This window comes from Platalea leucorodia (genome assembly GCF_965183815.1).
Source record: "Platalea leucorodia genome assembly, chromosome: Z".
Classification (NCBI taxonomy): Eukaryota; Metazoa; Chordata; class Aves; order Pelecaniformes; family Threskiornithidae; genus Platalea; species Platalea leucorodia.
In genome coordinates this window covers 35,955,313-35,977,501 of record NC_138858.1, presented here as the reverse complement: position 1 = coordinate 35,977,501, position 22,189 = coordinate 35,955,313, and the positions used below count along the sequence as shown (strand labels likewise).

Here is a 22,189-nt window from a genome sequence, read left to right as displayed (position 1 = left end):
AGGAAATTTTTAACAAATCACAGCTGAAGCTCTCAGTAACCCTCTCCTGCTTTGTCCCCAGTCTGGTCTGTCTCTCTGTTAACTCTACAGAGTCACATCCACCGCCTCTTCAGAGGCCTCTTCTCCCTCTGCCTTCTCCCCTGTGCTCATCTGCAAAGCGGGGCAGGGGTCTGCAAGCAGATGAGGAACTCCTCAGAGTTCCCATTGATGAGCGTCCCTTGCACAATGCCTTGGACACGTCTTCAGAACTCCTTTTCCAGGCTCCCAAATCTCAGGGTCAGCTTGGCCAATCTAACTCTAATTATGGGAAAGGAGGTCTCTTTCTTTGTCACCACGTTTTTTATACTAATATGATTTTATATTGGATCTCATGGGAATTACTGGACAGTTTGCGGGGTACAACACAGTGTTTTGCAAAAATACACCAGGAAATTAACTTGGGTCCTGGGAGCCAGGCAGCTCTGTCATTTCAGCTTAGAGTCATCACACTTTTTAGGGTGTAAAAGACCTCTGCAGGTAACGGCTCCCATCCCTTGCTCTCACCACAACCAGCTTTTACAGCAAGTCCAGCTTCAAAGTTACATCGGGCTACGCAGGCCCTGATTAGTTGTTTTTTAAATATCTCTGAGGATGGAGACTCCACAGCCCTTCTGGGAAACCTGTTCCACTGACCATGCTCACTGTGCTTTTTTTTTTTTCTAATATCTAATGTGATTTCCCTTGTTGCGAATTTTGTGGGTTGCATTTTGTCCCTTCACTGTACACCTCCAGGCTCTCTGTGCTCTTCTGTTAGATGTCTAAAACTAGCAATAAGCCCTCTCTTCTTCAGGCTGAACAAACCCAGCTGTCCTGGCACCTTCTCAGAAATCATGCACTCCAATCCCACGGAGGGATAACAAGTAATGTATGATATATCACTAAACTGACATGGCTATTTTACTTCTGGGACTGAAGCTGGTAGTTTTCTGTGAGCTTGTAGGCACACAGTGCACCTGGGACTGGTTCAGGTGTTGCCATGTAGACAGACCCTTAGAAAGTCAATGAGGAAACAGCTTAGTTTAAAAATACTGATTCTCCTAATGTGTTGTTCATGAACACCATTATTTCGTTAAGCCTCTAAGTATATCTGAAATATTGCGGTGCATTTGAAATTAAATAGTGCCTCAGTCATTTGTTCATTCTGAACGCACAGGTGACACACCAAAGAATAACAGGGATGAATTGGGCTCAGCTGTGACATTAAGGGCAGACGAGTAAGGACACTGCAAGGAAGTCCAAAGCAGCCACAAAATATGGCAGCGGCATCACCAGTGGTTGCAGAGCAAAACACTGTCACTGTGGATCAGCATAAGTACTGTGTAGCACACATGGGACTTTGTTGAAGCAATGGCCTTCTTCACACAGAGGGGAGAATGCTATCTGACATCATTCACTACAAAACCTTCTCATTTTATTGCCATTATGTGCTGAAAGGATCTCTTGTAATTTAATTTTGCTATCATTGAGTAAGTGATTGAGAAAGTGAGGCTATACTTCTCAAGATCTTCACTTGGCCACATAAGGAGACAGCCTTGCCGCTGACAAGTAGGGACCAATTGATGGAACGTATGGTGCAAACATGTGTATAGTGATACAGGAGTAGTGCCTGCAAGCAAAAGCAGTCAAAGCAAGACTGTAATATACAGTGACAATATAGGATCAATTTTGTAGCAGAGAATGGCTCAGAAAACCACCACAAAATTGGCCAAAATGCTCCTGGCTCCTCTTGGAGCCTTTCCACTCTTAGTGTTTGATGCAGGGTAAGAAAAGGCAGCAAAGAAACCACCGCCTGTGCCTTATACCTGCACCCAGTGCTGGGGTTTATGGTGCAGGCACCAGAAACAGATTGACCTTGGCTTCGTTAGAGTCAGGGTGCAGATGTCCCTGCATGAATGACTCTGGCAGGGCCTGTTGGAGAGAGACAGCTGGCTTTCGCTTCTTGTAAGCACATATGTAAGGTGTAAAGAGAACAATACACTTCCTGACCAGTGCCATTTCTGAACTGGTGATTAGGCTGTCTCTGAACTATAATGTGCTTTTGTGATAGCTATCCAGGAGGGAGCGGAGAAAGTCAAAACTGTCCAGGCTTTAATTTTATCATTTCTCATAAGGTACCTAGCACCCTGTGAATAAAGGCATTTTGCACAGTGGATCGATGCCCCAGACTGGTATTATGGAGCACAAAGTTACTGGCACTGTCATGAGCTGTAAACCACCGTGTCTATGCTTCAGAGTCACTGACTGCCTCTTAGCACTTTGCCAGGTCCTAGTCAGAGTCTAAAATTCCTAATTATTTTCTTCTTACCTGAGCCCCTCTATGGCTTAAGAAACGGGGTCTTCTCTGAAACTAGCTGAGATTTACTCATGCATTGCTTCTTCATTAGGGGCTTGAGTCAAAAGATTTAAAATCCATTTCAGTCACTGTGCCAGGAGCTTCCTGCTGGCCAAGGATCCTGATATGCCTGAAGTCAGAGGAGACATTAGGCAGAGCATCGTCTTGAGACATACGCCAAATAAGTTATTTCACTTCCCTCAGCCCTATCTTCACTTTGTTTGATGCAGGAGGTAGGAAGAAGGGACAGCAATAGAGGTTTTCACTCAGAATGTCTATGTTTTGCAGCCGGTATTTTAAGGAAATACAGATTACATTTGATAAATGCTAGCAATCCGTGCACTATGTGATAAATGCCAGTCACATATTCAGGTTAAAAGGGTGCACTTGCTGCAAAGTATACTTTCTCACTTGGAGGCTGAAGTGTAATCTGTTTCCTCCCCCTCTTTCCAAGTTGTCCTTTATAGGATTGCAGACTGTGTTTCAAAACTGTGAATTTTAGGAAGTGGAGTGCTGTCTCAGATGTGTTTATTTCAATGAACTGCTATGCACACCCATCTCACTAGAAAGAAAAAGAAATGAGCAAGTACTTTGGGCACATTTACATATCTGGATTTTAGTAGAAGCTGTCTGTGTAAGTAAACTTTTTTTAAAAAGAATTGAGATTTTGATTTGTTTCTAGAACATGTTAAAAAACTTTCAACCATGTATTTAATTCCCTGTCCTCTGGCTAGAATTCTACATTTTCTCTCAGATTTTTTTCAGACCGATCTTGCTGCATAATTTTAGACCAAAATGGAAAGATTTTCACATAAAAAGCTAGAAAATCAGAGTTGAGATTTGTGGCCCAGACTACATAGTCAACATACATCTAACTTTGAACATATGTTAGTCCCAATGTATTTAATCTTGAATCTGAGTTGAAGTGAGTGGATCTGTCTTGTATTACTTTAGGAAGTGAAAAATTTTAAAGAAATTCTTAACGGCTGATAGTTTTTCATTGAAATGTAAAACTGGGTGGATATCTGCATACAGTTGTAGGCTGATCAGAAGGTCATCCTGCCAGAAACAGTAGCGTGAACACTTATCAGATAACAATAATGAAGAAAATAAAGAGATATATGGATTTGTTTTTTTATTCACTTTCAGGAAAGCTCACTGTTACTGGTAGGGTTGTGGCTAAATTAGACTGTGCAAATATTAGATTGTGCAAAATTGGGTGAGCAGTCGGCTGACGGGTTGGGCTCAAAGGGTTATAGTAAATGGGGCTACATCGGGCTGGTGACCAGTCACTAGTGGGGTCCCATAGGGATCCATCTTGGGGCCAGTGCTCTTTAATGTCTTCATAAATGACTTGGATGCAGGACTTGAAGGATTACTAAGTTTGCCAATGACACAAAATTGGGAGGAGCTGTTGATACTCTTGAGGGCAGAGAGGCCCTGCAGGGAGATCTAGACAAATTAGAGAGCTGGGCAATTACCAACCGTATGAAGTTTAACCAGATTTTGCACCTGAGGCATGGCAACCCTGGATGTGCATACAAACTGGGGAACAAGAGGCTGGACAGCAGCCTCGCGGAGAGGGATCCGGGGGTTCTGGTCAATGGCAAGTTGAACATGAGCCAACAGTGTGCTCTGGCAGCCAGGAGGGCCAACCACGTCCTCGAGTGCATCAAGCACTGTATTGCCAGCTGGTTGAGGGAGGTGATTGTCCTGCTCTACTCTGCACTGGTGTGGCCTCATCCTGAGTACTGAGTGCAGTTTTGGGTGCCACAGTACAAAAAGGATGCAAAGCTACTAGAGAGTGTTCAGAGGAGAGCCACCAAGGTGGTGAAGGGTTTAGAGGGGAAGCTGTATGAGGAGCAGCTGAAGTCACTTGGTCTATTCAGCCTGGAGAAGAGGAGACTGAGGGGAGACCTCATCGTGGTCTACAGGTTCCTTACAAGGGGAAGAGGAGGGGCAGGCGCTGGTCACTTCTCCCTGGCGACCAATGATAGAACCCAAGGGAACGGCAGGAAGATATGCCCAGGGAGGTTTAGGCTGGACATTAGGAAAGGGTTCTTCACCCAGAGGGTGGTGGAGCACTGGAGCAGGCTCCCCAGGGAGGCAGTCACGGCACCAAGCCTGACAATATTCAAGAAGCATTTGGACAACACCCTCAGACGTACGTTGTGAATTTTGGGGTTCTCCTATGCAGGGACTGGAGTTGGACTCAATAATCCTTTTGGGTCCCTTTCAACTCAGGACATTCTATCATCCTATGATTCTATGAAATAAGTAATCAGGGCACTAAAAATTTACAAGAAACTGAAGGAATGTTAATATTTTACTAGCTTGGATTTCTTATGATCGTATCAAATTTAATTAAATCAATACCACTGCCTATTCTTTGGGCTATAGATTCAGTTACTTTGGAGGGTTGTAGAAACTAGGGTCTTATAAGAATTTCAATAGTGCTTGTTCAATGTCAGAAGAACTATGATTTTCTTACGAGTATAAACATGGAAGATGAAGATCCACTGTAACTGGGGGCATGAGGATCTTCTGTAATTTTTTTTTTTCCATATTATCTTTTGTTCCTTATTTCTGCTGAATTTGCCTCAGAATGATTACTTCTTTTTTTGTGAAAAAGAAAAAATTCAGCTTTGTCATGCCATATCATATGTTTCTATGTTGACGTCCTCGCATAGTTACTTGCTCTAACAGGAAAAGTAGAGAGGCACTGGCAAGATGTTTTAAATTAAGGATGAATTTTTTCCCCCACATTCAATGGCAAAGCAAAAATAGATTTAACAAAAGGTCACTCTCCCTTTATCTCACTTTCAGGTATATTTAATCTGGATTAATGCCTACTCCTGCACTTTCAAATTACTTGGATGTTCATACCCTTTTATTAATATCCTCTTGGTCCAGCAGTAAAAAAGGCCAGTAACAAAGGGTCCTACACAGCTAGTGTTTGCATGTGCATATGGAACAAAGGTGCCTGGAACTCATATTGAGAGCTGATCCATTCAGGGAGAAGTCTCATTGGTAAGTAGCTAATTTTGTGAGCATGTGTGCACTTAATAGTATTCAAAGGTGAAGTTAAGCTGCTTGAAATGAACTGCAATTGTAAGAAATGGTGGAAGTTTTTTGTGTGTGTTTCCCCCCCCCCCCCCCAATAGTTGCTCAATGCCTTATATCAATTTTCTTTCTTTTTTTTTTTTTTTTTTCAGGATTAACAAACCTTAAAAGTACTTGGAGAACACATTCATCATTTTGTCAGGCTTCACCAATGAATTTTATAAAACCCCAAGGATATTTTGAAACACCCCTGTCCAAATTTCAGTCAAGGGGTGCATCTTAATTGAAAACGTGGTACATATTGTTACCTGCGACTAACATTTAGGTCCTTCATTACATGGTGAAAATCTGCTGGCAGAGAAAGAGAAGGCTTCTTTTGTTAAGACCATTTTCACCGGTGGAAAAAAGCTGGCATCCCCTCACAATATGAAGCCCTTTGAGAAAAGCTGGTTGTTTTTACTGCTGCCTGCTGTACTGAGAGTTGTATGCTCCTCCTTTATTAGTGTCAACCTTGGAGTGAAAGTGATGAAGGGACAGTCTGTCTTCCTGTCAGAAGATGCCCTCAAATTTTCGATCCCCAGAGAGAAGGATGTCTGCAAAGTAGAAGTTGTGATTAATGAGCCAATAACACAGAGGGTTGGGAAACTAACTCCGCAGGTATTTGGGCTCCGTTCTGCTGCTCTGAGTGTCCACATGTGCGCAGGTGTGGGAGAAACTAGGAAGAGCTGCTTTATTGATTTTTTTTTTTTTTGGGGGGGTAGTGACTAAAAGGCATGAAACTGAATGGCCACTGAGATTCAGCCTTTTGTTAAAAGTAGCCAGCTGACATAGAACTGCAACCCTGAAATCCAAAAGTTGAGCTCAGTAACACGAGTGCGTAAAAAGGACTTTGGTCAGAGTCTCCTTTCAGAAGCGGAGAATGGGTATTTAAAAACTTTCGGTTAGGAGATATCCTCCAATCTCTCAGCTGCTTGTTTTACTACCATGGGGGTAATCAGTGCCCCTCGGGTAATGCATAGCCTGCTAGAGCATTTTGCATTTTAGTCACGCAGCCACTACTTAGGGAGCAATTAAGAAAAAAATCATCACATACAATAAGTACATTGTGTACACTGTTGTTTGCTCTTCTCTGCAACAGCTAAATTGCTAGCAGATGGCAAATACATACAAAAATGTTTTCTGTTAAAATTTCAAGCATGTAGGAATAATGAAACGTATTTCACATATCACCATTCTGCTACTCATTTGCCCCACAGATCTCCCCACCTGAGTCATAGCAGGAAGGAGTTGGAAGTAATTGACATGAAGATGTAACGGTAGAGATAGAAGACGAATGGTTTTAAAATGAACCATAACCAAAAAGTTTTTGTCTATTTTCAAAAAGTTTTGTTAATTGTACCATGCAGCATACACTTCTACATGTTTGTATATGTATATTGTTTTAAACACCCTCTCTGAGGTTTCTGGTGGTCTCTGTGAGGGTGGATGCAGGAGCACCAGTCTCTAGATTTTTCAAAGCTTCTGGCTTGGTCATCATCATTATTTTTGCAGACCACTGACAAATACTTCAGCTGAACCAGCACTCGGAAGGAGCAGAGGCACACCAGGGAAAACAGGAGGTGATGAGCAGGGTGATGTGTGATCTCTAGACACTGGCCCCAAGACGTGCAGTTCCTCTGCTGAGACTTCCCCAGGGTTTGCTCTCTGTCAGCACAGGGGCTCTGACCATAGTCCTCCCTCTCCACTTTCCCCAGTCTAGTTTGGCCCACGAGGAGGAGAAGAAGAGAGACTTACATGTCTCCTTACTGTCAAACCTCTTCCGTAGGCAAGCTGGCTGGCTGGCTGAGTGACTTTGCTTTTGATTTCTGCCTCAGCCTCTATGTACAGTAGGACCCAGCTATTTTGAAAAAGCCACTTTGTCCTTTGTAACCTGACATGCTTCTAGCACGGGGTCAGAGGAAGTTTTCCAGAGATCCGAGGAGATGTGTACTCACCACACCTTATTTTCCAAAATACGTAGGCTCCTTGCCTTTCCCCACTCCCAGCCCCATCTCCATTAAGTGCCTCTTCTGTCATGGTCCTGATGTGGCTCTTGGAGGCTGCAGGCACACCTCATCTGGAGGGGTGAGCTCTGCTGGGCAGGTGGCCCTGGGGTACCAGGTTGGAATGGGGCTGTGGTGGCTGGTGGAGCCTGGAATGCCTCCCGTGGATGGCTCCTGGCCTGAGTGCCATCCCGTTAGGAAAGATGCTTTCTCCTCCTCTCTGCAGCCATGGGGAGGTGGGAATGCCAGAGACACACCACCACACCGAGTCCCCCAGGGAGATGACCAGTGAGACAGGCAGTCTGGTTATCTCAAGTCATATTTCCTTGTTGGGAAAGAACAAGATGGCATTTGTAAGTTGAGGGCTTGTGTTTTAAATGAAAAAGACCCTGAGCCAGACACTGAAAAGTGCTGCCTGAGCTTTCACCATTCCTGAAAAAAGGTGCCAGAGTCTGGCCCTCCCGGTGCCACTCATGCTCTTTCTACCAGGAAATTCTGCAGCCACAAAATGCCTCTGGTCTGATTTGTTTTACTGCCATTAAAGTGAGTAATGTTCTAGGAATGTATGACAATTTAATTATAAATTATAATTGAAAAGCAGTTGAAGTAGAAAAAAACAAATCTCGACAGTAATTAGGAAAAGATTTAGCTCTCCTTTGTCTTACCCAGCAAATTTATAGATAATTAGAGTTGCCTGTTCATAAAAAAGGAAAACATATTAGGAAACATAAAACAGATGTTTCTTTTTGCAAAGCAGATTGTATCTTATATAAAATGACTGTCAGACATTGGTAACAGACCTTTGTGGAAAGGCCCTTCATTTTCATCCCCTTGTTATCAATTAAGAGATGGAATCAATGATGTCTTAGAAAGAAATTAATTCTTTGATATGATAAACCATCTCCTCTGCTGTAGGCAGTCCCGTCTGATATGAACAGGGATGCATCATCTGAGCAGTATCTCATTGTCAGGTGCACACCAGACCTACATGTCACCAAAAACTCTACTGACTTTGAGGCCTCTACACTGATTTACATCAGTGAAGAACTTCATCTTCAGCGTACAACATTAAACTACTGGAAGCTGTAATATGAATGGCTTTTACATGTAACGTACTTTTTTTTTTTCCTTATGGTAACACACCACCTAACTAACTACTTCTCTTATTTCTTTTTTATAGGATATCACTTAGGACTATCTAATTAATTAATTAATCACCTTCCTTTATGTTAGCTTGTACTAAGAAGGAAAAGACATTAAGTAAGAAAAAGACATATTCGTTTTTTGTTAAATACTGAAAAATAACAAAATGCATATTTCTGTGAGATTTGAAAACAATACACAACAGAACAGCTGCAACATAGCCAAAACCTTCATATGACAGCAATTTTGTTTTTCACAAACTGTTCTTGTCCTACCTTTCTAAGTAGTCCCAACAAATAAAATCAATCATACTTTCCATAACACCATATATTACGGATTATTCCAAGATTATTTTAGCCAATAGGAAGTGTGGTAAATCCATGTAGATGTATCTGATAATCAACTAACTCATTACTTAAAAAAAATAAGACTTTGTACAATGTGCTTCTTGATGAAAGTTAAAAGCAGGCAATAGATTTTAAAATCACTAGGAATATAGAACAATTACCACATAGCTTGAGCATCTGAGAACAACTTCAGTGGAAGTGGACACCAACAGTAATAATGAAAGCTGATAAACTCTTATTATTTTTCCATCATAGAAAGATGTAAGATCTAATTCTGTGTAATGGCTAGAAAGAAACAAAAGTCAGTAGTTCATATATCCTTTAGTGCAAATCCATGAAGTGGTCATGATGTGATTCGGTTAACTATGCATTAACAACTAATTTAGGAATTAAAGTATTACTTTATTTTTACACTGAAAGTCAGAAAGAAAGACTTTCCCTATGCACTGCACTTCCAGTCAACATTTCAGAATCTCACTAAAATCCCCCTTCCATTTCACCATCCTCTAAAGTGGTTGGGGAGATGTAGGTAATTCAGGCAAGCCACTTAATTTTCATGATTCTTTTGGTGTGTTTTAAGAAATGACTGGTAGTAAAAAATCACCTCTTCTTTCTGCAAAAAGATGCCAGTCAGCTGCATATGTATATTAATCCGTATTAGTTATGGCCTCATCAGGTCTATTAGTGAATGCTGAACAGATTTTACTTTAGTCCCTAGAAGAACTAATCATGTGTGAATACTGCCCATAAAAACTGAATCAAAACCACATTTAGTTTCAGTGTGAGGTACTCAGGAAATGCCATGATTAGCTTTTGCCTTCTTGCTGACAAGAATGTGCCTTGTCTCCCTGTAGATGTGAAAGCTGAGTATCTTCCATCTACACATGGGCTGTGTAGGGGCTCCCTGTTAATCCTAAGGGTAATATAGACATGGCCTTATCAATGCTAGGAGCTTTCAGCTGTTAAACTCTATAAAGAAACATAGCTACATGGGAATTGTAATTTACCAGACTTACAAATTGGCAGGTATGAGGACGTGGAAATCCTTTACCCCATAATCCAAATCCCTGGTCCAAAGAATGAGTGTCTCAGAACTCGCCAAAGCAATCTTTTTTCCATTTGGGTCAGGCATTTTTCCTCATTGACTTAGTTTTGCAAGTCAACAAATCATTAAATAAAACAATCAGCCTGAAACAAGTGTCTGTCTGAGATGGCTAAACTGTGGCCAGCCATCTTTGCAAATTTGACCTGTATCAGGTGTGTCATAAGAATTAGTCACTTTTGAATTAGCTGGTGGACACAACATAGAAATTCTGCTTGCCCTTATGCTGTGGGATTGCACTGACATTGAGGCTGGGTGTTGGTATGGCACAGAGATGACATCTGAGGTGGTAAAAGGCTACTGGTACAAAGTTAGTGCTTCAAAAACGTAACAAATCTGAGCCAGCAAAGTTTCCAACAGAGAAATTTCACAGGACCATACTTTTGTAGTCCAGTGCTAGTGGCCATAAAGCAGGATTTACTGTATAATCAAGCTATCACCATGAGCAACTTTAAAAGCTAATAAATCTAACATTATACTGCAGGAACTGCTGGCTTTTCAGATCCACTGCAGTTCTCCTACTGAATACAACTGCATCCATAAGTCCACAGGCTGCGGTGGTAGAGAATTGTGTGCTCAAACTATTTGTTGCACTAGAGGAGGGACTTGGTAGCCTGAAACAGTCAAATTTATATGCCCATTCCCTTGTAGAGTGCCAGCAGCCCCACATTAAAGCGGTTGCTCTGGCTCTCACTGGGAGACCACAGAACAGGTGAATACCTATGCATAGAAATAAACTACAGATTAAAAATTTCCTTAGTCTGGTGCATTCTGGGCAGTCAGAGAGAAGTGGAACAGAAGCTGTGAAGTTAACATCCTTGACAGTGTTGTACTTGTCTATTCTTTCTCCTTGGTAGGTTTTTGACTGTCACTTCCTTCCTAATGAAGTCAAATATACCCATAATGGCTGTCCAATTTTAGACGAAGACACAGTCATGCTTAGGCTGTACAGGTAAGCAGCAGTGGGAGATCACACATCATTGTTATCAGGAGAACAGCTGCCCTCAGGAAGAGCAAGCAGTCCATTTTTCATGGTAAAAGCATGTTCTGCTGTACATATCATAACTACTTAGATCCAGTAGCAGCATCGTTAGTGAACAAGTGACCATCCGTTTACAGAAACATTTGTAAATTGTAAAAAATGTATTTCAGATACGCTCAAATAATGTATTTGTTAGTATTAATAAATACTAGGTATTACTTGTTTATTACAGAGAACCACTGATTTTTCTTTTTATTGTTGAAAATGACAACAGAATTTTCAGAGCACTGTATGTTCTGTGCTGTCCAGCGGACAGGGACACAAACCATTGCATATACACAGCAAGCAACCTCTTCCTTTGCACAAACAGCCTTTTTACAAGTATGAGGAGGTGGGCAGCAGTGTCTGGTACCTCACGGTCTCTGGAGATCTGCGGTTTGAGGGCACATCAGAGAAAGGGGTTCAAGTAGTTCAATTTAGAAGGCGAGGCCAATGCCAAACTCACAGAGCAACAGAAGACGGGATGATGCATAATTAATTTCTTTCTGTCACCTGCAGGTTTACAGAAACTGAAACGTTTGTAGAAACATTCACCCTCCATGTGCAGTTACTTGAGCCAGACTGTAATATCATCAAAATGCGCTCCCGTGCCCTGGAGATCCCTGAGTACTATGGTCTGTCCAGAGTGATCGACAAGAATGTCCTCGCTTTTGACTACGACAGGAAGATAAATCTGGACTGCACCATTTCCATAGCCTCTTCAGAAACCCACCTGCCTGCTCACGGCCAGCTCATCACCGGGGAAGTGCAGCAAGAGCAGCTTCGTGGAGATCAGCCACAGAGCTTCTTCCCTGGCCCTAGTATGATGTGCTTTAGTTGTTTGTATTAGCAGGTTCAAAGAGACCCAGCAGATTGTGGCTGCAGCAGTGGGTTGCTTCAGACGTGCTGAGTAAGAGTGGGTCATGTGAAATTTAATGAACAGCTTGAGCTATCGTGGAAACTGAAAGGGACATGAATTTGTGTGGGGCACAACACAGATCACAGATCTGGGTCAGTAATCACCCAACTGGAGTCTTTTTTTGGCTCCTAGACATGTGGACCAATGTGATGGCTTTGGGAGTGCCAAGACTCAGTAGAAACAGCACAGGGAGTTGTTGGAGGCAGCACCCACCCAAGAGACCAAGGGAGGCTGGAGTTCGAAGATGTCAGTTGAAAATAAAATCCTGTAGAAAAAGTTAAGTCAGGAAAGGAGTCCTAATTCTCATCACACTGGCTTTTTATCAGGGTTAGTTTAGCTATACAAACTGGCCTCCCAAGTCGGTTTCTGCTCCCGTAACTGTTTCACTACTGCTTTTGTTGGGTTACAGAGCACAGTCTGGGCCAGCAGTGCAGAAACGGGAGCTGCATGCCGGGACTGGGAGTTGTTCAGAACACAACAATGAGCTGCGAAGAATTTCTGAGGATGGGGATTCGATATCAGCACCTTGACCCTCCCTCGCCTGACACCGATTATATTCCTGTGAGGCTGGATCTCACAGACAGCAGAAGCAAAACTCTGCACAAGGTAGACTTTTACGCAACCTTACAATGTCTGATTGTCTTCCTGGTTTTCAAGCAATTTAAATTCATTGCTCCTTTTCACATTTGAAGAGACACAGCGATCCTGAAAGTTTGTTCAGTTCTTACAATGTCGCCAGCTGGGCAAATGAAAGGCATTATCTCCATGCCTCTATGCTTAGACCATTATGGCTCCAGAGAAACACCTCTGGGTGTTTACTGGCAGGCATAAGTAGTGTAGCCTGAAGTCAAAATTAATTCTGGCATAATTCCAGCTTTTTTATAGAGCATGAGCTGCACTGACTTCAACATATATAGTAATTAATAAGTTAAGAGCTGTATGAACATATTCAGTTAATAATAATTAATGGCTCGTGCATGTTTCTGTCAGGTAAAGTTATTCATTTAGCTCACATCAAATTAAGCATGTTGTTTCAGCCCAAAATTAAGGACACAAATAAGGCTAGTGAACCTGGAAGACCTTTTCATGATGTCTAAATATTTACTTTAGGCATTTTCTCATTAAAATGTTTCAGTTTCTCTTGTCAAAATAATTATTGCTTTAACATGTACCCCAAATAGTTATGTGAAGGTAGTGGAAATTGAATTTCTTTTGTTTGCTTCACTTTGCCCTTTCAGTTGTCTCATTTTTTCCTGTTGTAGACTGAGTATGCATGGCTCCCTGTTCAGATTAAAGGTGCTATTCCCAATCAAATACCCAAAGCTGCCCCGATGGCAAAGTTCATCCTGGAAGTAGATCAATTTATTTTAACCCCCATTACAACCACAACCATTGATGCTGAAGACAATGAAACTCCAAAGTCCCTGCTTGTATTCAACATCACCAAGCCACCTCCACAGGGCTTTATCACTCATCTATCCGACCATACAAAAGCTGTTGGCTCCTTCACCTGGAAAGATCTCAGTGACATGCTCATTGCTTATCAGCCTCCAAATAACAGCCACACAGAGAGGAGGAATTATGAGGTAACAGTGTAATGTATGAGCATTTGCTGTTTTTCATCTGCTTAAGATTCAGTAAGCTGTAAATCAATGCATTCACTTGTAATGGCTATTTAAAAAAAAAAAAAAGATGTTTCTCTAATCGTATGCAATGCAGGAGCAGAGGTAAAATCTTTTACCCCTTTCTCCTGTGACTCATCAGCTTAACTGTCTAACACAAATCAGGTATTTGTTGCTCACTACTTAAGAACTTCTTTGCACTGAAACATTTTTATCCCCTCTGACTGAGAATATCTAAACAGGGTTTTTTGGCTCTTCTTTTTTTATTGGGTTTTTTATTTTTTATTATGAAGGGAATAGGGGAATAACACTACATGTAGATCTAACCAAGAGACTTTGGAAGGATCAATGGTGCCTTTTTCACATGGCTTTTATCTCTATGTGACAGTACTGATTCCTGTGACCTGCGGACAGGTGACATATTAAAAGCCATGAAAGAGAGACCAGCTAAATGTCAGGATTGCCATTTGATCTTGCACCCTACCTACTGCGGCAATGGTGGTATGGGGATAACAAAAAGGGACTCCCAACAGTTCCTGCTGGGAGGGTTAAAAGCATGCCACCAACACAGAGAGGATGATGCAAATGATGAGAGCAGGCTGGTATCTGCAGGGTCTGGAGTGCGTGAGTAAATAAACAGTGCCAATCTATGAGACCAAGACTGCAGGAATATGTTTATGTTTTATGGGAGAGAACAGAGCACCACTTCTACTTTTTCTGTGTGGGCTGCTAGTGGTGTTTCTGCCTCCAGATCTGCCACAGAGTGCTGATGGTGAATGTCTCTTACTTTGGGTACAGTATACTTTATTTTTTCAGTAACCAGTACTGCTAGATATTTTGTGTGATTCAGTAGTGTGCCAGCACTCTGAGAAATAAACAGTAGTCTTAAAAAGGAGATATAAGAGGAAGAGAAATGAGGTAAAGGAGTATATAAATATACTGATAGTTATAAAATAACTATCTGATAAGGTAGTTAAGCAATAACCCAAACAAAGCAAAATGGTTGGTACTAAAATAATGAAACTAAAGAGACAGAAAATCAGAGCAAGGTAAGATGGGGAAAGGGTGTACTGGAAAGCACAGGAACATTAACAATAGCTTTGGCACCTGGTGCTGACAAGGCTTGTCTTTTTTTAACCTTGGCTGTCAGAGCAACCTCCTTTCTTTCTATTTCATTAGTATGAGGATCAGTCATCCTACCAAACTGCCTGTTCCTTAAGTGCCTTGTCTCTGTTCTGCTTTCGACATTGTTTGATCACATGTTCAAGAATTTGACAATTCAAGAGTTTCACAATTCAAGAGTTTGACTTTTTTTTTTTTTTTTAAATTTTTTCTGTGCTGGTCCCTATCTTTTCTTACATAATTTTTTTGGTCCTATATATGCTAAAAGAGCGGGAAATGCTCCTTCCCCCTCTACTATTACTATTAAAAAAGCCCTATGTTAATTGCTGAGTTAATTGTACCCCAAATGACAGTGAAAATGCTTATCTTTCCCATTAATTTCCACACGTTGCAAACTAACTTTCCCAGCATTCACTGTGAAGAGCACAGAGGCAGATACTTAATTTAGTGCAGAACCTCGAAGGCTCTTTTTAGAAGCTAAATCAAGTTTCATTTGTCAACATATTATCAGAAGACTTTAACATCTCTCAGGTAAGAACACACTATATGTGTTTTGAGGTACAGCTGGTTTTCAGGCTCTTTTGTTTCAATAAATAGTTTGTCTGTTTTCACAACAGGTGGAGTTTGAGGTTCATGATTTCTACTTTGAAAGGAGTTTACCGATCACCGTGCATCTTTCTATCAGAACAACAGATACAAATGCTCCTCGGGTTTCATGGAACACAGGTGAGATCTCTTTTCCTCAGTTTATTTTGGTACAGAATTTATAATACATTGACACAGACATTTGACAAAGCTCTAAAATTCAGATTTACACCTGGAGTTTAAGGATCATTAAGCTGAGGGAGTGTAAAACTATTTTTTACCTTTATCCATTTGGGGGGAAACATGTTACAACAACTTGAAAAAATCTTAAGTATTAACTGGAATGAAAAATAAAGAAAAAAGGGAGTTACAGGAAAATCAGGATTTCTGTATGTAGCATTTTCTTCAAGAACGAACTGGACATAAAAGAGTATAAAGAGTAAAGACAGATATGTGAAGGAACAGGAGTAGTAGGATAGTGTGTGGGAAAGACCACACACTGTTGGTATTCTTTAAAGTGGAAATCTGCAAAAATGAACAATTAGAAAAAGAGGGCATGATACACCACCAGCCATTTGAAGCCTGGAAACCTTACAGGGTTAAGGCTAATTCAACAGATTTATAATGCCTGCACTGGAGAAGGAACACGGTCTCCCATCTAGAGTGAAATGTACATTGACATTTAATCATCAAAAGGCAAAGGTATAAGATCAAACAAGTCTTGAAGTTAATGCCAGAGAAAGAGCAGTCTCCTCACAGTAGAAAAGGGAAGGAGCTGAGAAGGAGAGGCCTTATGTCTCCCAGAGAAGCCCCACCTGAAATGACTGCCTGAGTAAAAAGAAGAGATGCTGTACTCCATCACAAAGATCAATATATATTTTTAAATGCAGACTCACTAAGGAAGCCGAGTGCCCAGCTTCAGACATTGTGAGATTGCAAGTGCAATGCTCCAGTTTGTGCAAATGTCCAGAAATGTGCCTAGCTAGTCTATCAGATCATTGGGAACCAGAATATGTTTATTTCTCTCAAAAAAATCCTTAAAGACAGTTGACTAAGGCAAGTATGTCAGAATAAAAGTTGATATCAAGCTTTTAAGCTGGCCTTGAAATGTCTGTCACAGGTAGGTATGCAGATGGAATTAAACATGCTTCTATTCCTTGCTGCAAACACCTTTAGAAAGGTTAGATGCTGACAGCCTTGAGTGTTGCAGATGCTTTAGTGAAATAACACTCTGCTCTTTGCAGGCCTCAACCTCCTGGAAGGGCAATCCCGACCGATCACATGGCAACACTTCCAAATTGTAGACAACGATGACATCCAAAATGTTCGCTTGGTCACAGTCGACGGCTTACAGCATGGGCAGCTCACAGTGAGAGGTAAACCATTTCAACTTGAGGGCCTGGAAACGTGTTCTCTAGTGACAACTGGCTACGACAATGTGACAGTCAATAAGATGTTGATAGAGTCTGTCATATGTCACTCCCTGCTGAGGGCTGCCAGCATAGAAGACAGATTTACAAGGGAATGAAGGTGTGGAAGGAAATACCTGGATGCACAGTAAGAACTTAAAAAATTCACAAGCTCATAAAGAAAGTCAGTTGCATACCTTAGACACTTTTGCGAATAGTGTATTTATGCCGCCTACATCCTTAAATGGGAGATACTTGTTCGTCGGGCATTTTGCCTACATATCACTTTTATTTGAAAATTAAATTGCTTCTTAGTTTCTTCACTGGAGGTGAATTCAGCCCAAGTGAGCTAGCGCAGCCAGTAACGGCGTGCAGCAGGCCTGGTGCTGCCCTGCCTCACCAAGGCTAAAGGAGGATGGGTAACTGCCCGAGAGACAGTGCTGCAAACAGAAGGGAAACGCCGGCACAGCCGTATATTGCTCTGTGTCGCTCAAAGCAAAGAGGAAAACCCGGGGCATGAGAATGCATCTTCTGCCGGTTTCCCCTCCGCAGAGAAGAGCAAGACCGGCCGCAGGGAGGCGAGCTCTGCTCCCTCTGCTGACCGCCTTCCCACGCTACAACCACGCCAGGCACGGGGATTACAACAAGCGTATTGAAAAATTCAGTATTTAAACTTTTACATTCTTAACGTATGTTTACATCCCAAAGCTGAAATTTTAAAGAAATCAGCTATGCTTTCATCGAGCAGGCATGACCTAGGTGAAATGCAGTCACTATGTTTTCCCTTCTTGCATTTTTGCTTGAAGATGCTAAGGAATGCCGAGTGATTTTGATTTGTTGGCAAATACAGACAACATTTGGATAGGGTTGTTATTTACTGGCAGCTTTAAGGTTTATTTCAAAAAGTGGCAATTAAATTAGACTTCTAATTCGTTAACCTTCTGCATTGTCAATATTACTAATTTTGCTTTGCAATCTCACAAGTCAGCACAGTGCCGCTCTCTTTGGGAAAATGGTTAGGTAAAAAAAGTCACTCTGCTGTTGGCAGGGTGGAAAGATGCTGCCACTATCAATGTTGGATTTTTTGATAGTTAAATGTGTCCATGTAAAATGCATAGCCTAGAGACATAAAGCAAGCATTTAAAGAAAAGGGGAAGGTGATATTTGGAATTTAGTGGAAACAGAAACTATTCTGAAGTATGTTTCACCTCAGGAAACTACTGCCAAGGAGTTCAGTGTCTGCATGATCATCCTTCTGTAATGCTACCAACAGAAACTCTGTGGTGTCAGCAGTGTTAAATAGGCTCAGCCCCAGAGATGGTGTTATGGGGGGGCTGTGCAGCCAGCCAGGGAGTGGGCTGCAGGCTGTAGAGCAGCAGACCAGCTGAGTCCGCAGGAGCATGCAGAGCCCTGGGCCCATCTCATGGTGGCAGTCCCGTCCTTGCATGCAGCCTCCCAGGGCTTCTCAGCATCCCATGGGCCAGCCAGGGGTGGATATTTCTTCTTCAGTGACAGCACCTTATGCTCTTTTATGTATCTGCATAGGCATATGCAAAGGAAAACATCACCACAATTTTTGGCAATTGCCTGTTTTGTCTAGCAAGCACCAACTGGTGTTCAAACTTTAAAGGAAAGCTCAGGTTTAGCCCTCCAGCTGCACCGTAACTCTAATGCTGCTGGCAAATGGTCTGAGCCACTGCCCACTGAATCTGTGGAGGGATTCCCATGAACTGCAGGGAACAGTGAATCAACCCAATGTTTTGAATGCTCTTTTGTTGGGTTTGGTAATGCCAGTCCTAGAGCTAAAGGAAAGAGCTGAAAGAAAGAGGCTTATATGGTATTGTTCCCAGCTTCCTATCACCTTTAACAGCTTTTTGTTTGGTGTTGAGGCAGCTATTTCTCCACCCTAAAGTTTGCCCATAATTCTCTCCAAGTGAGGAGCAAAGGGAGTGGGGTGGGTGACTCTGCTGTTGTTACACAGCATGGAGGGCAAAAAAATATTTTCCTTGGAGGCCCTTGGAAGATAATCTCTTCCAGCACCAGCCTTTAACCTGCCTGAATATTTGTGTGTATGCATAACATGTCTAGTAAAGCAGAGGTGTAAAATTGTCTTATTATAGACAGTAACCTCAATATGCAGAAAAAACAAGACCCACAAATGTTATTTTTTACTTGCAATGAAATGCTGATCTGTAATTATAAAGCATATTCTCTTTGATGGTTAAAATACATGTAAAATGTTCTGATAAGAAAGTAGAGGTTGAAATTAAAGTGGAAACAGTTGCAGTTAAAAATCTTTGATATCCCCAGTTATCTTCAGTGCAATGGACATTTGCAGGATTTTCTCTCTTACCACAGTTGCAAATTCTGCATTCTTATTAACTATTCCAACTTCTACAAACTTGTTTCCAGTAGGTGAAGTTACGTTTGATTTTTCTGGTTAGAAATGCATTCTCCTCTTTCCCTTAATAACATCCGTATTGGTGGACGGATTCTCCTCTGGGCTGAACTGCACGTTTTTGATGCATTTTCTTTCACTGTTTTGACAGGAGGGAAAGGATTCATGTTCACAGTCTCTGACATTCAGGCTGGAGTTGTTCACTACCATCATGATGACAGTGATTCTACGAAGGACTTTGTGGTGTTTAGGATTTTTGATGGCCCCCACAGTATTCGCCATAAGTTTCCAATCAATATCCTCCCTAAAGATGACAGCCCTCCATTTCTTATCAGCAATGTGGTCATTGAAGTTCATGAGGGACAGACGATCCTGATTCAGGGCTCCATGCTTCATGCTTCTGACATGGATTCCAGTGATGATTACATACTATTCAATATTACCAAGCCCCCACAGGCTGGAGAAATCATGAAGAAACCAGGACCAAACTTGATAGGTAATGAAGCACATCCACAATAGCATGGTTTATTTTGTCCCCTCCTTTTTAAAATATATTAAATGTTACAATTAGACAACTTATTTTGGCTCAGGACAAATCATGGCAAATTTGGACTTGTTTCATTACAGTGTAAATCCCCATCATTAATTAACGTTGGTCTCTGCACCAGGATAACTATTCCTGGGAACAAAATTTATCCCATAATTCTTCCATTCTATTTCTGTACTGTACTGTAGCCCAGAAAAGCTGGGCTAGTCAGGAGTTATTTTAACTGCAAGGATCCCTGACAAGTTCAAAGCTATTAGATGATGTTAGTGATGCTAAAAGAGGAATAAAGCTCTCCTTGCATTTAACTGAACTCAGAAATTCCTGTGCTAGACTGCAGAGGCTTCTAGTCCTGCAAATTCTCTTTTGTCCTCTGAACAGGGTTTTAGGCCCATTTGCTGTGCTGCTTCATTTTTTGAATGATCGTTAAGTGACATAGAAAAGAAGTTGATCATCTTCAGGAAACAGGGAAGACAATGAGACAACATTTCAAAGGGCTTGCCCTAGTTAGGGTGAGAAGGAGGACATTATGCTTCACCAGTTACTTGCACAGCTAATGGATAATTTTTGTGAATTATTAAAATCATGCACTGTTCAATAGAAGATATATTCTTCAATTCAACAGGGTATTCTGTCAGCAGTTTTCTTCAGAGGGATCTATTTAATGGAATAATTTATTATCATCATTTGGGAGGAGAAGTATTTGAAGATTCTCTTGAGTTTGTGCTATGTGATAGCCATGACCCTCCCAATCTCTCAGAGCCACAGGTATGAAACTGAAGCATCTTTGGCAGAGTCTTGCATTTTTCCATCAAATGGCTGATGATTTTACACCTTCTGACAAACTTTCAAATCAAACCGGTAGAGAACTTTTCTGTTTGCCATCACCACAGTCATCACCTACAAATAACGTTCTTCAGAGCTAGCTCTTGTTCTTCCTTTCCATGGGGTAATTCTCTCTGCCTGGCCGCAGAGAGACAAGTCCATTGCAAAGACTTTTTCCTAGACTATAAAATGAAATGTTGAAAACAAATTAGATTTGGAGACAGTACAAACAAACTAAACAGCCCTCCTGAAGTCAACTGAGAAGAGACTATTTATTTCACCCAGGAGTCCAACATACTGAATTTAACCTTACTTTTAATTTAAAGGGAAACCGCTAAGATTCATAGGCCTGGCATTTAGCTGTTGTATATCTCCATGACTCGTGTGTCCATGATATGGCATGACAGCCACATCCTATATCTCATATTCCAGTGATCCACTTCTGTGTGTGGGTGTTTGTAAACAGCTGCTTGGACACTCTCTTATTGAGAGGAGTGGCTGCTGATTTTACTGTCTTCCTGATTTCAGGTGATGATGGTGCACATTATCCCTGTGGACGATCAGCTACCCAGAGAAGCCCCAGGAGTGACCCGTCACCTGATTGTTAAGGAGACTGAGATTGCTCACTTAACTAAGAAACATCTCCACTTCATAGATGTGGAAGAACAAGACAGGGAACTCACATACACCATAACCACTTCCCCATTTTTCTCTTGCACGGACGGGTAGGTGTGACCTGCCATATCTTTCAGTGGGACGGGGCAATGACTCATGTAAGAGGAGCAGCATCAGTAGCAGTAGTATGCTTGTGTCCCAGGTTCTTCACCTGTTTGCTTAAAGTGCAAGTGATAGTAGCTGCATGCAGCTCTCCTGTTGATGATTAAGGGTGAGCTAGAGCTGAAAGTAACAGAATAATACACAGAGTAATAAAAAAAAAAAAAAAAGCACAGTTTAACAAGAAATAAGAAGGAGGAAAGCACCTGAAATCTTTTCTTTCCTTTTGTTGGACTTGCATTTTACACTGGCCTGTGGGATCCTGTACAGCCTTGAGCACAAGTCATTGCACATCGCCTAACTGATAGAGTGGGGCTGACCTGGGCCTGCCCCAGACTGAGAAGATGTGGTGCTACAGCTTTTTCTAGGATATGTAATATTACCTTGGCACTGTGAAGGACTCCTGGCCCTGGACCAGGAACCTGTGGAGGAGAATGGAGGCAGAACAGGTTATGGGGGCAATAGGGGTATGGGATGAATGGGTGTAGTAGTGGTTTACAGGTCACTGATGCTGTTTCACCATTTGGTAAATTCATGACAGCATTGACAACAATTTGCTGAATAGAAAAGTTTAAAATCCAGACATTGCATGGTTTTAGAAGATCAACACTTTCAATTTTGACCTCAAGCAACAGAGGATCTGTACACACCTGGGGGAGAGGGATGTTTACACTGTTCCCCTATTCAGCCAAATAGCCACATGGTTACTCAGTTTACTGAGTACTGCTGCTGGAAAGCCGGCTTGCTGGAAACTGCTTCATTTCAGAAGTTTATAAGATGCATGAAAACCAGAAATAACTAATTTTTCTACATAACGATAAATGCAGGTGTGTAAGTAATAAGAATGTGGTGGATTAGACTTGCAGGTGGTGTAAATGGTATCTGAGGAGTGCAGAGACACA

The 22,189-nt window shown here is 41.6% G+C and overlaps 1 protein-coding gene across 1 annotated transcript in view; it reads left to right on the top strand.

Moving 5' to 3' along the window:
* Positions 1-5,860: 5,860 nt before the first annotated feature.
* The window catches only part of FREM1 (FRAS1 related extracellular matrix 1), a gene marked incomplete at its 5' end in the record, with an annotated part of 58,804 nt that continues 42,475 nt past the window's right edge, over positions 5,861-22,189 (top strand). Inside the window, 10 exons of the mRNA XM_082337487.1 lie at positions 5,861-6,091; positions 10,926-11,020; positions 11,609-11,910; positions 12,418-12,614; positions 13,271-13,594; positions 15,370-15,478; positions 16,582-16,713; positions 19,296-19,640; positions 20,314-20,456; positions 21,042-21,238. Coding sequence (XP_082193613.1) covers positions 5,861-6,091; positions 10,926-11,020; positions 11,609-11,910; positions 12,418-12,614; positions 13,271-13,594; positions 15,370-15,478; positions 16,582-16,713; positions 19,296-19,640; positions 20,314-20,456; positions 21,042-21,238 — 2,075 coding nt within the window. The remainder of the gene's footprint in view (positions 6,092-10,925; positions 11,021-11,608; positions 11,911-12,417; positions 12,615-13,270; positions 13,595-15,369; positions 15,479-16,581; positions 16,714-19,295; positions 19,641-20,313; positions 20,457-21,041; positions 21,239-22,189) is intronic.